At 37.4% G+C, this 24,058-nt stretch overlaps 1 protein-coding gene across 1 annotated transcript in view; it reads right to left on the reverse strand.

Annotated features, from left to right (window-relative positions):
- chb (chromosome bows) overlaps positions 1-24,058 on the reverse strand; it is an 890,037-nt gene that overhangs the window by 147,659 nt on the left and 718,320 nt on the right. The window contains exons 20-21 of the mRNA XM_067147211.2: positions 21,225-21,287; positions 12,281-12,448 (exon numbers count right to left, since the gene is read on the reverse strand). Coding sequence (XP_067003312.1) covers positions 12,281-12,448; positions 21,225-21,287 — 231 coding nt within the window. The remainder of the gene's footprint in view (positions 1-12,280; positions 12,449-21,224; positions 21,288-24,058) is intronic.

The raw sequence follows: 24,058 nt of genomic DNA on the forward strand, positions 1-24,058 counted from the left end.
TCCCGTTGTATCTGATTGGTTCCTGTCTCCTCATGTCATCTTGGAATAAGTGTTTCAGATATTTCTCCCATTTTCGCTTTTTTACTTCCATGTCAATTATGAGATAACTGTACTTATTTAATCCCCTGTGAAATGCAGGAGCTTTTCACTCTCCAGACAAGTCTGCAACTGTAATTCCAAGAAATGAACGGATAAAGTTTAACCCTAACCTGCGTTTAAGGTGGGAATAATTTAAGAATCTTAGAACTTTTCTTATAGCCCAGTAAAAGAAATATCATGTCAAGAAAAAACTATGAATAATTCAGAGATTTTTCTTATGGTTTTATCCCCTTTCACCATAAATTACAATAAAGTTTTTATTATCTAGTTTTTCTGGTATCTACGAAAAACATGAATTTAAAAAAACTCTGCCAGGGTTACAAAAAATGCCTTCGCGGGCCCCACGTTGAGCACCCCTGACCTAAACAATTATCATGTGGAACTTCCAAAGCCATTGCACCATCTGTTTATAAAATCCAGCTGCTACAAACAGTTCCTTAAGTTCGTTCACCACATCTTCAATAATTTAGTTTCCTAATTTTGAGTCAAGGACCAATAATTAATTAGGCGATCAAGACTACAACCCTAATATACTTGCATGAATTAGGGTTAAAACTATTAGGGTATTCAATAAATAAATACAATTGGCTGGTTCTTTGAAAACAAAATGGGTAAAAAAAAAAGTAAATAAATGCAATGTAAATTTTAATCTTATACTAGTTGCATAGTATTATTTGAAGTAATTCCACGTACTGTATATGAGTTGACTATGTAAGTATAAGAGATATTATAAGTAGAATTTTGTAAACAATATAAATTTGTTAAGGATGATCTGTTTGTTTAATAGAAAAAAATTGTTAGCATAAAATGTATATTATTGTATTCTAGAAAAAAAAAAAAATTTCTTCTCTTGTTCATTTAAAATTTAGTGCTTGACAATAATGTATTCTAGTGTACCATTTGCCACCGAGGTAGACACCTCATTTGCAAATAAAGAGATTTTGATTTTGATTTTTGAAAACATTTCACAGTGACTATCTTCTTCTCCAGAATGAACTGGAGTAGTTGTATTGGTTGAAGGCTTTCAGCATCTCTGGAATAAAGAGCAAATGTCTTCAATTGTTCCACTATTTGATAAGCCAAATCATAGTTGGTTATTGAAGTATCTGAACTGTAGTTTTCCTATTTACCATTGTCTTTCTGTCACTACACTTACCCATTTTCAGTTCTGTTGCTTGCACATCCTACACCATTTCATTAATATCCTATGAATTTTCCTCAAACTGTACATCTATCAATCAAGATGAATTATTCACTGGTTTCAAATTTTCGTACACTACTTGACTCAAAAGAACTTGGTTTGAATTTTGTAGGAGTTCTTTTTGCTCTTACTTTTCCAAGTTCCCTTAATCCCATTAGCACAAAATCTTGCCTTAAAGAAACTGTTCCTTCATTACAGCTTACCAAGCCAAGTCAAACCAACCACTGCATCCAGTAGTGACAGATACAGACAGTCAGATAAGAGGAAGATGATGTTTTGTCAAGGTTTGCTATGACTGACTCAGTATTAGCTGTCTGTACTGGCCTTTCAAAACGTGAATGATACCTCGATCAAGAGGTCGACAGACAGTAGTAGGTTTGAGAGAAAGAACATTAACTGGACATTCTTCAAGTTTAATTCAGGATGGGAGGTTGCATTGTCTAGGAAAAATAAAACTTTCCTGTTTTGGTTTTTCAGTTTTTATCAAAATAAACAAGCTAGTCATTCATAATTTCTCTCGTCATCCAAGTTTTTCTATTAGCTCTCCATTTCACTGTTAACTTCCTTGCAGCCAGTCCTTTATAAACAGCAAGGGTTTGATGAATTTTCAAGAACAAGAGGTTTGGATGTTTGGAAGTAGCACAGTCACACACACTTTAGATATTTTTCCTCAGTTACATCTCTCGCTCTGGAAAATGAGAATATTTTTTTGAGAAGAGCAATTTGGTCCACATTATAAACTACTTCTCCCTTATAACCTGCAATAATGGAGGACACTTTCTCTTTCCTCTGTGTAATTTGTAGGCCAGTGACATCAGTTTTGAAGTTATGTTGTGCCTAACTCAAAATTCTTCCAGCCAACCATTCAAAGCTTTAAAATCTTCATAGACTAACAGTCCTTTTGCTATTTACTGAGCCTTTCCTTGACATGGTTTTGCTTCATACAACTGAAAACCATTGAATCAGAACTTTATCAATAACAAGACCTTGAATTTTAGGAAAGTAGTTTTTTCTATTGTCATCATTGTTCTTGTGCCACTGTCAGAATAGTATCTTGTCAGAGTTGAATTTACATATGTCTTTTCCACACTGAATATACCTGCAAAAACATGCAAACTAAGCTCCTTTTTTTTTTTTTTCATGCCCTCAATAACTTCAACCTTTTGCCAAAGTCTTAAACTTTTTCTTTCAGATACACTAACTACATATATTGAAAGAAAGCAAACAACAGTAACTAAACAGAGCTACTGTACTGGGCCGCTTTCTTGTCTCACCTCGATACTCCAGTGTCAGCGCTAAGAGTGGATTTGCCTGTGTTCAAATGAAGAGCAACAGATTTAAGGCACACCTTTCAAATACCTACCATGGGCACTGTAAATGCCTAGACCCAGGAGGCTACCACGTACAAGGTTAACAACATTTCCAGGAAATACTTCTAGTGCACTGACTTTATTTGTAATCACCAGTCTTTTGTAATGTACAAACCTACACTGTTCTGCAATTCTACCTTCGGTCCATTTGTGTCCATAGTAAAGCGATAAAAGCATACTTTGGGACCATGGAATAGAGATTTGTGCCCCTACCTGGGAGGGTCAGCAAAAGAGAGGTAACGTTATCATTGTTGGTAAAGGACATCCGCCAGGACATAAAATTCTGTCTGTATCAGGGGTGTCCACATCTTAGAGATGTCTAAGGCGAGGTTTCACTATATATATATATCGTATTGTGTTTTTGTGTACAATGCCATACTAATAATAATAATAATAATAATAATAATAATAATAATAATAATAATAATAATAATAATTGTACCGGGAGGTACACCTCAACACCGTGCATTCAAATTCAGTGCCTAAATGAACTCCTCTATTCGTAAAACAGTGAAAATGAAACTACACCAACTTGGAACTTTAATCAGAAGATGTCACCACTAAAATATTATGTAATTTTGTTATTATGCAGTTGCCTAACCAGAGTGAATTTATCCTTGTTTTGTTTGCCATTCATCGAGAAGTTTGGACATTTTTCCACAGAGGAGACTGCCAAAAACTATGAGCATGCACCCTGGTGCGAAGTGAAAGAAGTTTTGTATTTCTAGGTTTTTGTAACTGATTGATGCTCATTTATTTTTGGGTTGGCAATTCTTCCTTTTCTTTCCGCCAGTTTTGAATCTAGCCAATCCCTAATTTTTGTAATTAACTCCCAACCAATCCCGTATTTCTTCTTCACTTTGTATCTGTCAATAAAAATTAAGAGGGCGTGTCCTGATTCATCTTGAATGATCTCGAACCTTTCCTGAGGGTTTATAAACTGCGGCTTTTCACATTTCTTGGCCAATTGATCATCATCTTACTGTGTGTGCGTGTGACAAAGCAGGAGCTGGGCGGCCTCTTCCATTGGTCAACAGAACATCTACAAGGTAATGGTCACATAACTTCTTTCTTTCTTGCTACCTCTGCAGTTTACCCCGAGGCAAAGGTCCGACTCTTTAGTTATATAGCCTGCTTTTCTAAAATGTAAGTTCTTCCGGCTAATGTAAAAAAATAAAATCTTTACCTGTAAATCGGGGATAGAGTGTGAATTACCCTCTCGAGCTCCCCTTCATCTTGGTTTGAGGTGACTACGTTTTTATAACTGTTTTTCATTCTGTAATGTGGTAAAGTAATTTCTATACGAGTCACCTCAGTAGTTTGGGAATAGCCCTTGTTTCATCGGCCTAGAGCCCCTTAGGTTTTTTTAGTGTTCATATTGTGCCATTTCACTGTTATAAGAAGTTCCGCCCGTAATAAGGGCAAAGATGGAGTCCAAGTCTCCGAGAATAATTAACGTCAAAATGTCCGACGATACCGCGAGTGAAAGCAACAGTATTCACCTCAGGCGCTAGAGAAGGGAGTTTAGATCCAGAAGGCAGTGAAAAAGAACGAATGTGAAGATTGTTACTAACAATTATTGAAAAAAAAATAAGAAAACGAGATTGAATTGCTACTTCTTAATCAGAGTCGAAGACGGAAAGCAACTACGTCAGAAAAAGAAGGTATAGACAAGAGATCATTTCAACAGAAACAAGGAGCAGATTTATTGGAAGCTGCATCGCAGATCAAGCAGAAGATTTTTTTAATTTCGTTCCGCGAACTTTAAGATACGTGGAAATTCAAGCATAAACTACGACAAGCTTACGTCACGGCAGTCTCTGCTGACGTATTACTCGATATCACTCAAGTTAAAGAACTAAAAAAGTGGGAATCCTATAATAACTCCTGGAAAGATAAAGGAGAAAAATCTGTTCGTTTCAAGTCATAAAATTGTACTACCCCAAGATTATTATTTGTCAAGTAGATCAACTCTTTCAAAGGAAGCAATCTTTCGCGTTAAACAGATTATCACAGCTGTTCATGATGGCAATGCTAATTGATTCTGTTTATTATTCTATTCCAACTAGTCCAGAAATGAGCAAGATGTTCTAAGAAGATGATAGGCCAGACTGCCCAAATGGGTGCCGTCGGATGACGTTGTCTGCCGAGAGATGACTAAGCCCAGAGGAGGATTATGCCAGTATTTCCCATTCACCTAGGGAAGTAAAAGGAGGCATATCCCTATGTCCTGTCAGCTGGACATATGCCGACGACTGGAGCTGCTGAATTCAGATAAGTCTTGTTTTTAAATTAATGTAGTAATGTTTTATATTCATATGTGAGTATAATATAATTTGTTAAGTTATTCCGTGCGAAATAATGAAGCGACGAAAGTGGTGTATTGAATTAGATCAAAGGTGGTTAGGTAATCTTCGTATATGAATGACAAATCCATAGATAGGTAGTCAGTCAGTGATGAAAGCCTACGTTCGAGATGTGATCCATGTAGTGTGAAATACTGAGTTCGTTAAGGTGACAGTGAATTGTATACTATGTCAAAGAGAGACTTAGGTACGCGTGTACGTTGGTTATGACCAAAGAATGTCAAGTTAGGAACCAGCAGTAGGATATGCTTGCCAAATAGATAGATGTGTTTACAATAATTTGAGGTTATGACGGAAGTAAGGTCATAATGTCGTGAAATATGTTCATGAACCGTGATTAAAATAATAAATGCCACGATTAAATGGAGTGGATATGTATTTAGTAAAGGAGACGGGATATATGTTTGGAAGTATAATAATGATTATTTTAAGAGAAGCCGATATGAGATTGATAATTTAGAATGGTGGTAGTTATTGATTCTTCGCGAATATGAGCACGGTGATGTAGTAGTGGACTTAATGGTTTCAAGTTGAGTTTTTACTAAGTGGAAATGAATATGTAGCATTTATATGTACTATTTCTCTTACGAGCAAGCATGAGAAATTTCACATAGGATTGAAGTGACACCTGTTAGTTAGCGTGCATACTTGGTAGTATCAATGAAGTCTCAGTTAGGAGGATGAGCCACACATGCACTATGTCACAGATGTTTTCTAATTATAATCTATTCTCAAGCGAAAGGACTTGTAGTAACTTCTTAGGCAACACCCTATCACTGATGATTGACTGTAGATGTATAAGTTGTACCTTATGGTCGAGTCTTCGCACAATGCAGACCACATTAGCTAGTATACTTCAGAGGAAACTAGTAGAGTAGTCGTTAGAATATATAAAGTCGCACGTATGTTCAATTAAAATGATGAGCAGATTCAGATTTTAGAATGGTATATGGAACCTACTGGTACTTATTGAACCATTTATTAAAATATTACATTAATTTAGAAGAAGAATTATCAATATTCACGCAGTAAAGGAAGAAGCATGAATATTCAGAATTGTAAATCAGTTGTTTGTAGAAATATTAGGGAACTATCCTCCCAAGTTGACATTTATAGGTATCTATTGATATGTTATGTGAAAGATAGGAATAATTATAGGTCAGCAGATTAATATGAGCTCCGAGTGAGAGCCAGCAATTAACTCAAAGACTTCATAGGCAACAGAGGAAAATTCCAATTCATGAGATATGGTTGTAGGCCTAAAATGCGCCCTGAATATCTTGAAACCGCCCTCAATCTACACTTTAGCTTGTAAGGTATCATATTGTAAATATTTTTCTTTGCTAGGGTGCACCCACACAAGTTTTAATTACCCACACAAGTTTTAATTAACCCACACACATTTTAATTACCCACACAAGTTTTAATTACCCAAACATGTTTTATTTACCCAAACATATTTTAATTTAGTTGTTTCAGTCTATTAATTTTTAACTTTATTTCGATTTAATCATTTCTTTGAAAACCTAAGATGGTGAGTTCGACATCTTTGGACTTATAATTTTTAATTTGTTAATTACGAGCTGAATTATAGTAATGTTCAGTTAAATAATCGGTTATACGGACTTCAATGATTTGCCGTATATTCCATTCTGTCCTTGATTTTTGGGGTCAGTCAAGACTCAAGCACCTAGGGCAATAGATTTCAATAGATTCATTTGTAAAAATGACTAACTCAAATAGCATTTCTTATATAATGCATAGTGGGTGCCGGACGTGTCAATTACTGGCAGATTCAAGGTGAACGTTGCTTGTATGTATTTTTGCCCGATACTGACATTTCTTCTATTTCTCCTTACGCCAGAAATGTGGATGCGTTAACTGAAATATTGGTATGGAGAGAGGCTAAGAGAGGAAGTAAAATGATTGATTATGCATTCGGGTAGAAGAAGTAGATAGATTTAACAAATTAAGGCCATGCTCGCCAGAGATGGATGGGATAATCAGATGATCATGCAGTTTCCTCTATTAGAAATTCTTTAGGGAGGATAGCATAATGTTTGACCTTTGGATTGAAACAAGTATGTAATAAATAAAATATGTAAAACTTAAATCATTCTTTCAATGTGTATCGTAGCGTAGAGACTTAGATTTAAGTGGATGAATGCTGCAACATCTTGGTAGCGTAAGAAATTCAATAAGTAACGTATGAGAGTTGTTTCTATGTGTAGTTTAAGATTTCTTTGGCTCCGTATGGCATGTCTTTCTCATATTCGGAACTCATAGCCCAAATGGTAGATTATGTTAGTCAAAAGGATTGTAATTAAGCTAGCCTGGATCTTATGCGTCCTCTCAGGGAGCGGGGATGGCGCAATATCTATGAGTGCAAGTATACCCCTCCATTCAGTTTGTGTTTCGGGCCATTAACTTAACCTGTTCTTTTCCACAAAGGCCCTGTAGGTTGGGTACTAGATACCCCTGTATAACATTACCTTACAATTTCTAAGTTGTGCCTTGATGGGCGAGTGATTGTAATTTTCTGATATTGCCTGGAATAGGCTAGAAGAAACTGAGAGCCTGTTAGCTCTTTTTCAAAATTTTGTAATTGTAAAGAGTGCCTCTGGAAGACTGGATATTTAGATTTTAGAGAGCAAGTGCTATTGAATTAGGGGATTTTTGCCCCTGAAAAATTTGTGCTCTTTTGTAAATTTGAGCTTGTAGCACAGGAAATGTAAAGCTAGGGGTTTAAAGCCTGAAGTGTTAAGGTTCTGAATCTTGGATTTTTCCCCATCTTGTTTAATGTTTGCTACTTGTACCTGTAATACTGTCATGAAAAAATTGTTAAGTTTGAAGTTCTAAAAATATAACCTTCAGTTTAAGTTTTAAATTCAATTCTTGACATTGTAGTTAGACCCGTTCACCCTGGCACCTTCTTTAACCTCTTTCTGCTCCAGGGGTATCCCCGTAACAATAATGATAACAACAACAACTGTACCGGATTTAAATTAAGCGCCTTGGAGAATGCCATCTAAAATATAAAACTTGCAACAACTAATGCAAGAAATTTGATCATTTCTCAACAGATGTCGCTACTATAAACTTATATTATGCCCTCTGGGGTAATTTTGTATGTAACGGTTTCCTAAGCTGAATGTTTATTCTTTGTTTTCGGTGTGCTAAAGTTTTCGACACTTCTGTATCTTCCTGCTAACTTAAGATGTTAGCCAATGAAAAATTTTGTACATTTATTTATTCTCCAATGAGAATATTTTGGTATTTATTAGATTATCCAATGAGAATTGGGAGTGTGTCAGGGCCTTAGCCTAGAGTTTTCTGGAACTTTCCCATCGGCTATAAAAGCTGGCACATTTTCGGACCAGGCTGTCTTAGTGATTGCTCTAGTCTAGTGTGTGTTTATAAAGAAGGCCTCGTCCATCTTCGAGAGGTCCACCAGCTCAAGGTACTGGCAGATACTGATTAAAATCTGATTGTCTTTCAAAGCTAGCTTGAAGGAAAGGTTTCACATCATTAGTTATGTAACTTCATTTTCTAAAAATGTAAATTTCGTACTCTAAATGTAAGTTTCAAACTAGTTGAAAGAACTTATCCAAAATCAGGGAATAGAGAGCGAGGTACCCTCTCGTATTCCTTCTCAACTTGAGTCTGAGGCAACTATGACTTTGTAACATTTTCTATCTTGTAATTTCTGCAATATAAATATTTTTCTCCATCTAGTCACCTCTGTAGTATAGGCTTAGCCTTTGTAACTTCGGCCCACAAGCCCAAATAGGGTTTTACGCATCTAATGTAAATTTTAAGGAGTGCAAGTATCCGCATCCTCACCATTTTGATTTTTCTGCCAGTAACGTTAACCTTTTGTTCTTACCAAAGGCCTTGTAGAATGGGTACTCGCTATTCCCCCCCCTCCTGATAAACTCTTATTTCATTCTTTTCATGACAAAGATATCAGACTGTTAAGCATTCAATTGATAATTAGGAAGCTGCAAGCTGAAGCTTGCTAATTTGTTATTAATTGATTGTTCTGATTTTCTAAAAGTCTAACTTTTGAAAAAAGAAAAAAAAAAAAAAAAGCTCTAATTTTTAAAGTTTTAAATGAATCTTCTGACTGTCTTATATCCACCTATTCATGCCCGCACCTTCTTTCACCTCTGCGTTCCACACAATCCTCAGAATAATAATAATAATAATAATAATAATAATAATAATAATAATAATAATAATAATAATAATAATAATAAACCAAATTAACACACTGGCTGCCAAAAAATTTTGAATTTTTCCTCTGTGAACCATAATTACATTTGAAGGGTACACGAAAAAAAAAGGGGAACTGCAATGTAAAACAAAAAATGAATTATCACTACCCATATATACTTTATGGTCAGGAGAATAGTTTAAGACAATGTACAACCAAGTAAAGGGAATTGTTACTGAAATATAACAAGTTTAAGAATACATGCACAATTGATGAAAGAGGAATGTCACCACAGAACAAGAAACAAAGAGGGAATGTCAGTTTGGTATGTGGCAATAGCGATGGATTTCCAAAAGAATTTATCCACTAACGACGTATTACCGTAGACAGCTGTCACTGTTCTCCTTCAATATACATGTTTTGTCTAGTGGACACTTGGTATTCTACACATACCCAGAGACAGTTGCATATAAAGCAGCAGATGAAGTGTGTTCTGCGTTACATCATTTTATATTTTGTGAACTTGGGGACGAGATAAAACAGTTGACAATCTTCTGTGATTCTGCATGTGGACAGAACAAGAACTGGACTGTTTTTAGATTTCTCCACTTTATAGTACATCATGCCAAACGCCTTGAGTCTGTGAAAATAGTATTTCCAATTCGTGGGCACTCGTACTTAGAGTGTGATAGAAACATGGCACTAATTAATCAGAAATTTGCAGCTGAAATGCCAGAAGACTGGGCGGATCATTTTATAAGTGCCAGAATAAGCCCTTCCCTTTCCATGTAATCGAAGTTAATCAACCAATGATTCGTCTGTGGACCAAGTTTTTATGATTCCCTTGTACAGAAAAGTTCGCCCTTTTAAAACAAAACCTATAAGGGAACTTATCTCCACTGAGCATCCACGATTCATGGAATACAGAGACAGTTACAATGGCCATTGGGAACGACCTGTTGAAAATACTCCAAAATCAACTCCACACTTCCCAGAAACACCAGTTAATGAGTTTGTTCTTCCAGAGGCATGTTATGAACATAAGTGCAAGAGTTAGTGTACATGACGTTGCTCTGCATTCGCAAACATGCTGGCAAGATTGAGATTTTAAATATGTAATTTCTTTTGTATTCCAGGTTTACATCCAATCTCTACAGCAAAATTTTCTGATCTGCGTGTCCTTAGATCATTTTATGGACCAGAGGGAAGATCATTCATTGATAAACTTCCTCACTATTCACTGACAGGTTATTTGTTAGGTTTTGTTAAAAGTGACATTCCCCTTTATTTCCATGATAATGTGCTCATAAGATTGACATTCTCCTTTATTTTCGTGATAAATGTGTATTTACTTCATTTTCCATTTTTTTAATAATAAAACTTAATTCTATATTTTCATTAGTATCTATTTACAATACCAATATATTACGCTAACGTTACATAAAATAATACTTTATTTTCATGTATTATTGTAGACAGTATTAAAGGTTGAAACTTTCAAATTTAATTATCACAGTTTGTAGAAATTAATGACATTCCCCCTTTTTCCCGTGTACCCTACATTTGTACTCTCTGGCATTTCAGTTGCAATACTCCACCATGCAATTAATACAAAAATATAAAATAACATAAAAGAAAATAAAGTAAGGCGAACACCGGTGTCTGCTGTGGCCTGTCGGGAAACTTGTGTCTGCTGGGGCCATGGTGGTCACACAAGCGGACACTATTTACGTGTGTGCGCTCTCAGCTTGTGACCTCTGCAGGATGAAGAAGTGATGGAAGAGAGGAAGAGGAGGGAACATAATGAATGAGACATATGGTGACAGCGAGTTTAATATTTTAAAAATGAATGGCAATAGTAGTGGTGGAATTTTCACTCTTCTGTTACTTCTAGTTGCTAGCAGTTTCTCATGACAATTGCAAGCATTCGTACATTTCCTAATTCCATTGCCGATTTGTCAGTTTGTATCAATATTCTGTTTGCCTTTTTTACATGGGAGAGTGAATGACAAGCAAACCGTAAACTAAAGAAAATAATTTTTCTCAAATCTGAATGTACTATATACGAATAACGTATATAATGTATCTGAATGTAAGATATCTGAGCCTACTGTGTACAGTAACTGAAGGGGAGTGAAGGTTACTCAATATTGTCACATTCTGTGTGCAAGTGGTCAAGTGTATACGTAATCAGTTTTTGGCCAATGAGCACCTATGTCCACCATGGCCCGGCAGGAACATTCAAAACAGACACCAGTGTCAGCTGTAACACAGTGATAGACATGTTAAGTACAAATACATGAAAATTTCACCCTTGAGAATGGGAGTATTATTCAAGAAGCATTAGCACCTTGATATCATGCTGTAAGTTAGGTAAGATTTGATGTTAGGAGTAGGAGAGTTACCACTGGCTTAAAATAAGGTACTATAACAGAATTTCTCTTTCACAAGCGAGGAAAGAATTCTCAGAAACTCCAAATATCAAATATACAGCAGATTGCCATGCTCTGGATTTAAGCGACTCAGCTTTGTTTACCAAATCTTATTAGCTCTTTACCAAAAAGCATGTTGGTAAATCTACAAAGTATCTCCCTCCCTGTTTATACACCAGACTCTGTGTCACTTTGCACTTCATATGGATATCAATGTCCTCCCTAACTCATTTACATTTTATTTCAGTCTGATAACTTAGCAAACTTTTCCAAATGCTTACAATTTTGTAGATAACAGCAACCTTTCTATCTCTTTAGAAGAATCTTAGGGAAGCAGTATACACCACCAATCTCTGCCTAGGCTCATCCTCCACAGCCGACAAACACGTGAAACCAATAAACAAATTTTTAGGTAACATATACACGAGTTCTAATTCCTATCAATGATTTGGAGCCTGGTTGTTTATGAAATATTTTACAGGGCTAAATGTTTAATATGCCCCAGTAAACCAGACAATTAAACTAAATATTTTATTACAGGAGTTTTAAAATAAAATCTCTTATTATGACTAGAGAATATCATCTTGAATACATACCTTCGTTTGAGAGTCATTGAACATCTTTGTGAAGATTTCAGTAACACGTTTCAGTTCGGAACCACTCAGTAAATGTCCACTTTGTAAGTAAAACTGGAGACCTACTAAACCTTCTTTGCGATCAGTCCAATGAGAGCTTGCACAATTTGCAATGATTTCAGCAATGTCCTAAAACACCAAAGGAATATTAATGAACTCTGCTCACCCAAACAGAGTGTAAAACAGTTTCAATCGCAGCCTTTACAGTGCCAAATTTCTCCTGTAGGCTTCCAGGGTAGACACACATTGGATGATTGGTGTGTTCTCAAAAGATACTTATCTATGATGAAGCTTGCTATAATCAACATACAACATGGTCTCTCCCTGGATGCCTATAGGATCATTTAAAAGCAATTTTACATGTAATCTTGGAAAACTGAAATTATATACAACCAATATCAATTAATTTTCTTTCGCAAGAGGTAAACAATCGTAAATGCAAAAACAAATGATTTTCAGGTTCGATTATATGCAACTTGTTTGATGAGATGATGATGCTTGTTGTTTAAAGGGACCTAACATCTAAGGTCATGGGCCCGTAATGGTACGAGATTGATGACATGATATAAGTAAAATTTTAAAATTCATCCATTGACCAGAATTTAAAACAAATGAAGATGAGCAATGATTGTGAATTTAAAATAATCAGTGGATCTATTCACAATGCCTTATTTTTGGTAAAATGATTGTTGATAGATTACGGTAGAATAAGACACGGCCTTAAAATGCAATAATATATCATGCAAATTACTATTTTAAGAAACACATTAAAATATACAAACACAAACGAAAACAGTGTCAAATTAATAAAACTCAGCGAATAATAACACAAAAACTATTACAAAACACTATGTTTATATGCAATAAAACAAAGCACTATCCCTCATAAAACGGATGATGAGGTCTGATGACTGTCACCTCGCAGGACGAGGGAAATGGTACTTGGGAGTTTTAGACTACGGCGTAGATCAACCAGGTCCACGCACTCCGTAAGGATGTGTACCGAGGTACGACGATCGCCGATAGTACACTTGAAAGGGGTTCTCCTTTCAGTAAATGGGAGTGCGATACTATACCGTGGCCGATCTGAAGATTACATAATACCACTGCTTCCCTCCGAGAAGCTCAAAGGGAAGTCCTCCATACCTTAGTTGTATCTTTTATCGCTCTCAGCTTATTTCGAAGTGGAGTGGCCTGCCACTCCATCTCCGAATGGGACACAACCAAATGTCTCGGCTGAGAGTGAATATCACTTGCTGGAATCTTGAGAGGCAATGGGAGAAATGTAACAGCCTCCTTGGCAGCCTTATCAGCTAACTAGTTTCCCCTCTAATACCCATGTGGCTTGAGAGCCACATAAACGTTTCTGGTGCCGGCATCCGAACAACCGGCCAGCAGGTCCTGGATTCACTGCACCAGAGGGTGCCGAGGAAAACATGTATCAATATACTGTAGCGAGCTCAAGGAGTCTGTACACAGCAGAAAGTGTCGGGGCTCATCGGACAGTGCATACCACAGAGCATCACAAATAGTGTAGAGCTCTGCTGTAAGAGAAGTAACTTAAAGGGTCCACCTTTTCAATTTAAATGAGCTCTACTGTGTACACACTACAGGTTTCCAGGAGAGCAGAAAGAAACCTATCATTGTCAACAAAAGAATGTACAGCCCGCTTTCGTTTCTGCCCTCGAACCATCCGTGTAAATGATGACTGAATCTGGACAGACAGGAAGAGCCTCCGATAAATCGAAGGTCCGCGTTTTCCTTTGGGCCAGTGTGCAGATCCAGGATTATTTCAATTCGTTGTATTATCCACGGAGGTACCCCACTTGGTTGTCTGACAAGACAGGGAACCGAAGGTACATCAAACAATCTGTGACTGCTATCCAAGCATATTCCAAATGGCCGCATTGCTCAAGGATAAGGAGCGTACAGCTGACGGTTTCCAAGGATAGCTTGGGTGAAGTGGCATCTGTCGCAAATTTGCAGCATACGACAGAAGCATTTGCTGGTGCCTCAGGTTTAAAGGCGGCACACCTGATTCAGCAAGCAGGCTAGCAATGGGGCTTGTACAAAAAGTTCCCGTTGCCCACCTAACCCCGCTGTGGTGGATGATATTTTGTTTCGCAAGGACGCTTTGCCTTGCTGATCAATATGGTGCACTGCCGCAGTCTAACCTGGATAAAATATGCACCCTATAAAATTGTAGGAGCACCATGCGGTCAGCCCCCCCCCCCCCAAGTAGCTCCGCTAAGAAACTTCAAAATATTCAACTTCTTAGTGCATTGCACTTTTAACTGCTGCACGTGTGGCTCCCATGATAATTTGCTATCGAAAAGGAGTCCAAGAAATCGGTAAGTGTCAACTACTCAATGCATTTCAGAGCCCCGTATAGGGTGATGGGTGTTAACATCACCCAATAAGAGGAATGGAGGTGGAACCTGATCTACAAGATCAGCAACATTTATATTAAGAGGCTGGCGTAGTGGAAAATAAACATTACACACTGTTGCTATGATGGGCAGCGAAATGCAAACCTCAGGATGCGAGTGAAGATTGCGCTTCCGGCAAAAGTGTAAACAGAGGTCTTTGTGGTTGAAAACCGAAAGCCATGCTCTAAAGTCCACTGTTCCACTCTTCTATTAGCTTGCTGCAATTGCCGCTCTGTGACTGCCATATTGTGCGAGCTATAATGCAGAGCAAAATCGTCCACATATAGCGACTGTATTACTGCTGAACCAGCAGCAGCGACAATACCGTTTATGACAATTGCGAACAGAGTGACACTAAGAACCGATCCCTGTGGGACTGAACATTGGACTGCAAATAAGGCCTCCCTACTCGGACATGGAATAGACGGAGGGACAAAAAATTTGCAATAAATACCGGCAAGTTACCTCGGAATCTCCACTGATGCAGGACTGAAAGGATACCATACTGCCATTTGGTGTCACAGGCCTTTTCTAAGTCAAAGAAAACAGCCACCAAATGCCTTTTGCAGAGAAATGCATCCTGGATGGAAATCACCAGGCGTACCAAGTGGTCAGTGGTCGAGGAAGTGGCTCAAAACCACACTAGTACTCTGACAAAAGTCCTTTCTTCTCCAGACACTACACAAGTTGGCGATTTACCTACCATCTTCTCAAATAGCTTACACAAACAGTAAGACAAATAGGTCTGTAACTTCCTGCATACTTAGGATTTTTGTCAGGCTTGAGGACAGAAATGACTATGCCCTCTCGCCACTGACACAGAAATTCGCCCTCTATCCAGATTCGGTTGAACACAAGAAGGAGATATAACAGACTATACTCACTAAGGTGTTTCAACATCTGGTTATGGATATTGTCTAGTCCGGGAGATGTGCACTTGCAAAGCGCCAAGGCGCTGCAGAGTTCCCACTCCGTAAAGGGCACATTATAGTCCTCTGAAGCACGAATGGCAAAACTGAGGTGATGACGTTCTGCCGCCCGCTTCAGAGTGAGGAAATCACGATGGTAATTCCCAGAGCCAGTCACATCTGCGAAATGACTGGCTAGACTATAAGCAATTGAGAGTGGTTCAGTGACGATACTGCCTGCAATGGAAATTCCTGGTACTGAAGACGATCCATGTATACCCGAAATATGTTTTAAGTTTAGTCCACACTTGAGAGGACCCTGTATGTGACGTCATAGACAACACATCTCTCTCCACTATAATCTATCAGCTTCATTGTCCATATTGATGAATTAAGAATGCAAGTATGAAGAATGAGATTTCCACCTAATCAGTACTTTATTACAAAATGTTTAAAGTTATCTACATTGAAACAGTACCGGTTTCGACCTGTAAAAAGGTCATCATCAGCTGTTGGTGAACCTGCTTAATAGCGGTAGTACGTAAAACATTACTAAAACTAATTTAGCAAGAATGCCTTATTCGAATATAATATTACTTAAGATATCTACATATGGTACAATATGGGGCTTAGACTCATTGGAGTTCCATTCAAAAATCTGTGCTGTTGCCAACATTATGTCAAACAATATACATATATACATATGGTGCAAGAAAGGGCTTTGGCTTGCTGGAGTCCCTTGAATGCCACAAACTCCAAAAATTGTATAACAGAGGTTGAAAATACAGTTCCTATAGAATAGAGGATCACTGAGGTTTCGGTGTTAAGTTGAAACGTCTTTGCAGCATGTCGGCACTGAGACCAACCGTTGTGAATACACAATCAAGGTGCTTTGTTGGGCCGCAATTTTGCGGGAAGCGTAATCGACTAAGGTTCTGTAGCTTGTTCATTCTTATTGTATGATGTTGCTGATAAATACTAATTTCCAGGTTCCTTGTTGAGGCATGTCATGCTATGGATGAAATTTTGAAATTAAAGAAAGGTTGATAGAGTCCCCTCTTCACACTTGCATTTGTGCTCAGGTAAATTCAAAATCTGAGAAAGAAAAAGGAAGTGGAATTAGAATAACTGATAGAGAGTGCCTGCTAAATGGAAGTAGGAATTAGAATAACTGTGCTAAGGAGTGTGTGAATGGAACTCCAATGAGTCTAAGCCCCATATTGTACCATATGTATATATCTTAAGTAATATTATATTAGAATAAGGCATTCTTGTTAAATTAGTTTTAGTAATGTTTTACGTACTACCGCTATTAAGCAGGTTCACCAACAGCTGATGATGACCTTTTTACAGGTCGAAACTGGTACTGTTTCAATGTAGATAACTTTAAACATTTTGTAATAAAGTATTGATTAGGTGGAAATCTCATTCTTCATACTTACATCTCTCTCCCACAAAGCTTTCTTACTCTGCCAAATAAGAACTTGCACCTTAGCAAGGAGTTTTTTAAATGTTACCAAGTTGGCCACAGGAGGCTGCCTACAATAGTGTTTTTGAGCACAATGGCTTTCTTTGATACTGCTGCAAATTCTTTCTTCCACCAAGGAATGAGTTTCTGGTGAGGAGTCCCGTCCGCCTGCTCACGTAGTTAAAAGACAGCTAGTGATGTGAACTTTGGCCAATTGGCATGTTTTTAAGAATCCATCGAGGAGGAGACTTGACACATTTCTGTTTCAACAAAGTAAGAACAGTGGGAAAATGGTCGCTGTCGCAGAGATCATCATGTGTATTCCACCAAAACAGCGGAACCAATGTTCGGCTGCATGCACCAACATCTATATGAGAGTATGTGCCGTAACGTACACTGAAATGAGTTGGTTCACCTGTATACAAAATACATACATTCAGCTCTCTTACTAATGTTACCAACTCCCTTCCCCTGAGGCAACACATTTCAGAGCCCCGTATAGGGTGATGGGTGTTAAAGTCACCCAATAAGAGGAATGGAGGTGGAACCTGATCTACAAGATCAGCAACATTTATATTAAGAGGCTGGCGTAGTGGAAAATAAACATTACACACTGTTGCTATGATGGGCAGCGAAACGCAAACTGCTACAGCCTCCAACAGGGTTCTTAGTGGAACCTCTTCGCTGTAGGTATTGGAATGACAAAAATGCCAACACCACTGGAAGCCCAGTTAGCATAATGTTGTTCTGTCGAATATAGTCTAAAATTTCTCAAGACCGTATGATGACCTGGTCTGAGATTTGTTTTCTGAATGCAGACTACACTCGTCGAATACTCACTAATGAGCTGGCACAGCTCAGCAAGATGCCTATCATAACTGTTACAATTCTATTGTAACAGTGCCATAGTATGGGTGTGGACTTCTGAGGTTTAGATAGTTTATTGCTTCCACCATCAAGTACAGGAAATGTACACTAGCTATTGTCAGTTATTAACACATATAATCTATAGACAACATCTCAGCCATAATGCCGAGTCATTCGAAAAATTAATTTAACTACCTATATTAGGTCAGTTTTGAAATGACACATTCTAGAAACTCTTCTACACTATAAAATAAGTTTCTCCTTAAAAATTGGGACAGTACTCTGTTAAATGCAGTTTTGTCTAATGTTCGAATTGGTAGTGGAAGCTTATTGTAAATCTTAAGCTGTTGGTAACAGTGGCTGTTTGTGCTTTTACTAAGCCTGGAGTGATGAGTATCCAGATCATTCTTGTATCTTGTGTCGTGCATAAGAACTGTAGATCTCTCTTTAAATTTGAAAAGATTCTCTTTTACATGCATCATATTTGTAAGAATATATAAACAGGAAACTGTCGTAAGTTTTAGACTCACAAAGGAAGCTCTACATGAGTCTCTAAATTCTAATCCAGCAATTATTTGATGTAGGACAACTGCCCCATAAAATGATCCTATACAGTATATCCTGACTAATGCAGGTTTTCAGTTTCCGCAGCAGATATCACACCCTGGCTAATCTCTTACAGAGTTCTGATGTATGTATTTCCCAGGCAGGTCTTGTATCTACATGTAGGCCTAATAATTTAACAGAATTATGGCAGTCATTATTTACAGTGTGATCCAAGGTAAACAGGATATTTTCTGTTTTCAATATAAATATATATAAAACATTAATAGTCAATTTATTGTGATGGAACCAGTTTTCAGCAATTTTAACAGATGTGCTGACTTGATTTCTTCAGGTTGTGATATCAACATTACTACAACCTGTGACAAAGTTCAGTGAATGAAGTCAGAACGGTCGATCCGGCAACACTGGCAACACACAATGCGGCACCTGCGTAGCAGCAGGTTTTGACCACCTGCTCTCAAAGTCGTTCAGTTGAGCATGGTGTGCGTGCCGTGTAAGACCTGTTTGACCCAGTGCATGTTTAGTGCTTTGGTTCTGAACTGCGAACAGGAACATGAACGACTAAAAGATAAATGTACAGTTTTGTTTTAAGCTTGGCAAGACACCGAAAGAAACGCATGCGGTGCTGGTACGTGCTTATAAAGCACTGTCCTTGAAGTGTTTGTACGAGTGGTTCGCCCGTTTTCGAGAAGGCCAGGAAAGTGTTTCCGACAACCCCCAAAGCGGAAGACCGCGATCGCTGTCAGTGACGAAAACACTGAGAAGGTGAGGACGTTAATCAATAACGATCGGCGATTAACTGTGCGCATAATAGCGGTTGAACTGCAGATTAACTGTGAATCGGTGCAACAAATCGTTACCCAGAAGTTAGGGAAGAGGAAAATGTGTTCTCGTCTTGTGCCACATCACTTGAATGACGATCAGAAGCAGGCATGTTTAGAGGCTTCACAGTATTTTGTCGAAACGGCAGATGCGACACAAATTTCTTGAACTGTACCATCACTGAGGATGAAACCTGGTGTCTCAGGTATGAGCCTGAAATGAAACGGCAAAGCATGGAATGGTGTTCTTCTTCAGGATCTCCTCATCGGAAAAAGGTCAGAGTCAAAAAGACACACACGAAATTCACTTTGAAAGGAAAGAGATTTGACGATATTCCTGACATCCAACGAAACGTGACGAGGCTTTTGAACACCATCCCAAAGGAAGACTTCTTGCAAAGTTTCCAGGACATGTATCACCGATCTCAGCAATGCATAGTTATGGGAGGGGACTCTTTTGAAAGACAGTAAGGTCAGTGCTGTGCATCGTTCATCTATGTTGATAGTACAGGACTATTCACTGAACTTTATTGTCACAGGTTGTATTTAGGAAAGTTGTATCATCAGCATATAGAACTGATGTGCAGGGAGCATTACACGCTAGGTCATTGATAAAAACCAAAAACAGGAAAGGTCCCAAAACAGACCCTTGTGGGATACCTGCATTAACAGTTTCCATATCAGATGTCTTACCATTTATTACCATCAACTGTTTCCTTTGATGAAGGTAAGATGCCTTTAATTTCAGTTCTTGGCCCCTTACTCCATAATAACAGAGCTTATGGATTGAGATTTCATGCGAGGCACAATCAAAAGCTTTTGTCAGGTCAATTAATGTAGCACCTGTAACTGTTTTATTCTCATAATTATTTAATATGTCCTTGACACATTCAACTGCTTTTATCGCTGAATGACCCTTTCTAAATCCAATCTGTTAGTTGTACAGTAAATTATTTTTGAATAAATACTCATCAAATTGCATAAATATATAGGATTCAATCATTTTACTCAGAATGGCTACCTACAATTACTATAGGGCATTAATTTGATGGGCACATCCTATCCCCCTTTTTAAAAATAGGTATCATTTTAGACAAACACTCAGAAAAATCGCCTTGTCTAAGCATTAAATTTATTAAAAATGTCAATGGTAACAATATCATGTCAATAACTGCTTTGATTGTATTGTTGGAGAGACCATACACCATATAAACTCAGAAATTTCAATTTTAAAAATGCTTTAAAGAATTTTATGGCATTATAACTCAAATATTTTCAAGAACTGTTTCCAACTGATATTTAGCAATCTATATAAAAATGGATAGTGTGAATTGCAACCTGCATTATCTTCCTAGTACTAGCAACACTATGAATATTCCCAACAGCATGAGACAACATAGTGTAATCTACCTCGAAACATGTGTTGGTTGATCTCAAACATTAAACTGCTCAGCTGAAGCAGTGAACAGTTCCATTCAAAACCCCTGGCATCTTCCTGTTCAATATTCAAGGCTATTGACCCTAAATTTCCATCAACTACTTCCCTTACACATTCACCTATATTTATCCATAATGAATACAAATAACTCATTTATCCAATATTTTCAGTCTGTACTTGTAGATTTCAGCATACACTATATATACATAAAATGAACAGTGCATTTGTTTAATGTTTTAACCGTGCAACTAAATACTGAATATCTCAAGAGAGCCTAGGAGGCACTAGCAGATGACAAAGAGAATATAAAAGTCAAATCCTTTATCTAACCCATGCAGAATTATCTTTATCAGACAGAAAGTTCACAATATAACTTAAATACAATAAGCTCTTAACACACAACTCACCTTGTGTAATGGCTCTAGGGACTCCCGGTATAAGCGCTGTTGTGAACCACTCCACGAATATGACTGTTGAACAGGCAGATGAACAGCGACCAATGGGCAGGCAAGGCGTGCAGGAGGGGGGGAACATGTTAGTACAGAGGGGAAAACAGAACCACATCAAGAGGGAAACAGACAGATAAAGAACACAACTAGAACAAGCTCAAAACAGTGGGCTGGTAAATGTGCTACAAGCTTGTTAACAGTCATGCTTTGGCTAAGCTTCACACTCATGGCTCCTTTCTCAATTTAATTGAAGACAAAGAAAAACTGAAGTATGCAAATAGTAGACAATGACTTTGGAAAAGTCAGTGATAATATCTACAGAACACACCACAACCATCCACCAATGACTAACACACATTACAAATCATAGGGTTGAATAGAGGCTACTAGAATAAAAAAATTTTTAAAAGCTGTTTTCAAAAAATGCAATATAGCTATTTCCATTTCATAGTTTTTAATATTTCACGGCAGCATGCATCGAAAAACTTAACAGAACAGAGAATATATGACCACCTTATAATATTCTGACCTATTTTGATAACTTTATACTTAAAGCCTGATACAATTAAATCACTACCATCATATAACTCTTAAAACATGTCTGATATGGTGGTGTTGAACAAGTCACCCATGGTTTTCCCTATCTCTTTAAATAGGAGATGTGGCAGGAAACGGAATGACACAATGACTGGAGTCACATTGGCAGAAGGGCAATCTATCACCTTAAATAAGAGTAGCCTATCCTACGACAAATTGACACTAATACTTCATAAAATCTTAAGGGAAAATACTTCATGAAACAAAAGACTCAAATAAACCCAATGCCATCTAAACCTCAAATGTAAAGGGGAAAGAAATCCTCTTTTTGGAGCTGTAGTAGTAATTTTTGTCAAGATCACCACATCCTCTCCCACAGATTGCTAATGGCAGCTACTCTTTGTTAATGTCTTGTACAGTGTGTTGCAGATATTCCTCTCTCCAGGTCATCACCGGTAATACATTTTGTCTTATGAAAATATTCTTTCATTTTGTTGAAAACTGTTGGATTCAAGAACGTTTCTCATAATTCTGAACTATGAGCTATAGCTTGGAAGACAAGTAATTGCTCTAGTACTTAGGACACCAGTCCCTCAAGTATAAATTGAGACATTTCAGGCATGAGGAGCACACACTTTTATAAATACAAAATCCAAAGGTCAACCCCCAAGTCATTAAAAGTGAAACACACAGGATATGAGTAGGTCAATGCCCTACTTAACAAATAGTTTCAAACCTGACAAATATTAAATCAAAATGTACATTCAATACACAGAACACATAAGAGTACCACAGTTCATCTTAAACTGTATAGGTAAGGGATTTTTTAAAAAAATAGGGTATTTAATGTTCTTTATAGGGAAATATAAGTCAAACATAGGAAGTTATAAAGGATGTTTATAATTATAAATTTGCTCTTTCTCCTTTCATAATAAATATTAATGGAAAGAAATGCATACCAACGGAATCTAAAGAAGTACAGAAGAAGAGCTGAACCAACCAGTAGGAAAATGGGAAGTAATCAATAAATATGATGTTTGTTGAATGGCTACAACCACTTAAAAGGAAAGGAGTAATTTAGTCACCAGCTCATACTTATGTGTAGAACTGTGGAACATCAGATCTGCACTGAGTTGTATGCAGTCAAACCAATGAACATAAACTTCCTAGTCCCCACAACATTATGTCTAAGCTTGCACAACTACAGATTTAGGTGAGAAGGTGGAGGCCAAAGGTGTCTCAACTACAAGTTTACGTAAAGACAAAATGGAACACAAGATGTTTTAAATAACATCCAGCAAGGTTACAGCAAGTTAAAATGAAGGACTGGCTATTTGGAAAGAAGTTCACAATCTTTTCAGAGAATTTGCTATGAAATAGGCATATTAAGATGAAACACTTAAAATTCTTTCTGAAAAAATAGTATAAGTGTTCAAACTGAATTTTCAAATATTCCAATGATTCAAAGAACAAGGGGCATAGATGAGTATATTCTATGAAAACAGAAATAACTGAAATGTCAAAAAATGTACAATTATATGCATCTTGCACAAAATACTGGTATTAAATAAATACTGTGATAGTAAATGTATCACACAATCACACTGTATTTAGAAGTGAGAGATATTATTGTCAGTATTCAATTTATTATTATCATCATTATTATTTCAGTTGTATATTGTCCGAATCATTGGCTGAATGGTCAGCGTACTGGCCTTCGGTTCAGAGGGTTCCGCGTTCGATTCCTGGCCGGGTTAGGAATTTTAACCTTCCTTGGCTAATTCCACTGGTTCGGGGGCTGGGTGTTTGTGCTGTCCCGAACACCCCTGCAACTCACACACCACACACAACACTATCCTCCACCACAATAACATGCAGTTACCTACACATGGCAGATGCCGCCCACCCTCATCGCAGAGTCTGCCTTACAAGGGCTGCATTTGGCTAGAAATAGCCACATGAAATTATTATTATTATTATTATTATTATTATTATTATTATTATTAGTTGTATATTTTGTCATTCATATTTTTAAGTTGGGAGGTCTCCATATGTGGTATGAGTAATTTGTTTTGTACAACGGTTGCTATATTAACTTGAAAACTTTGTATGACTCATGTGGGCATCCCAAAGTCTGATGAGGTGGACTTGTTATTGTAAGCCAAAAAGTTCCACTGACTCATGTGAAACACCCCAGTGTCCGTTGATGGTGTTAGTCTTGGGGCCAGGAAGAGATTCAGGGCGTGGTCTTGACT

Source organism: Anabrus simplex, chromosome 5 (genome assembly GCF_040414725.1).
Source record: "Anabrus simplex isolate iqAnaSimp1 chromosome 5, ASM4041472v1, whole genome shotgun sequence".
In the NCBI taxonomy this organism is placed as follows: domain Eukaryota; kingdom Metazoa; phylum Arthropoda; class Insecta; order Orthoptera; family Tettigoniidae; genus Anabrus; species Anabrus simplex.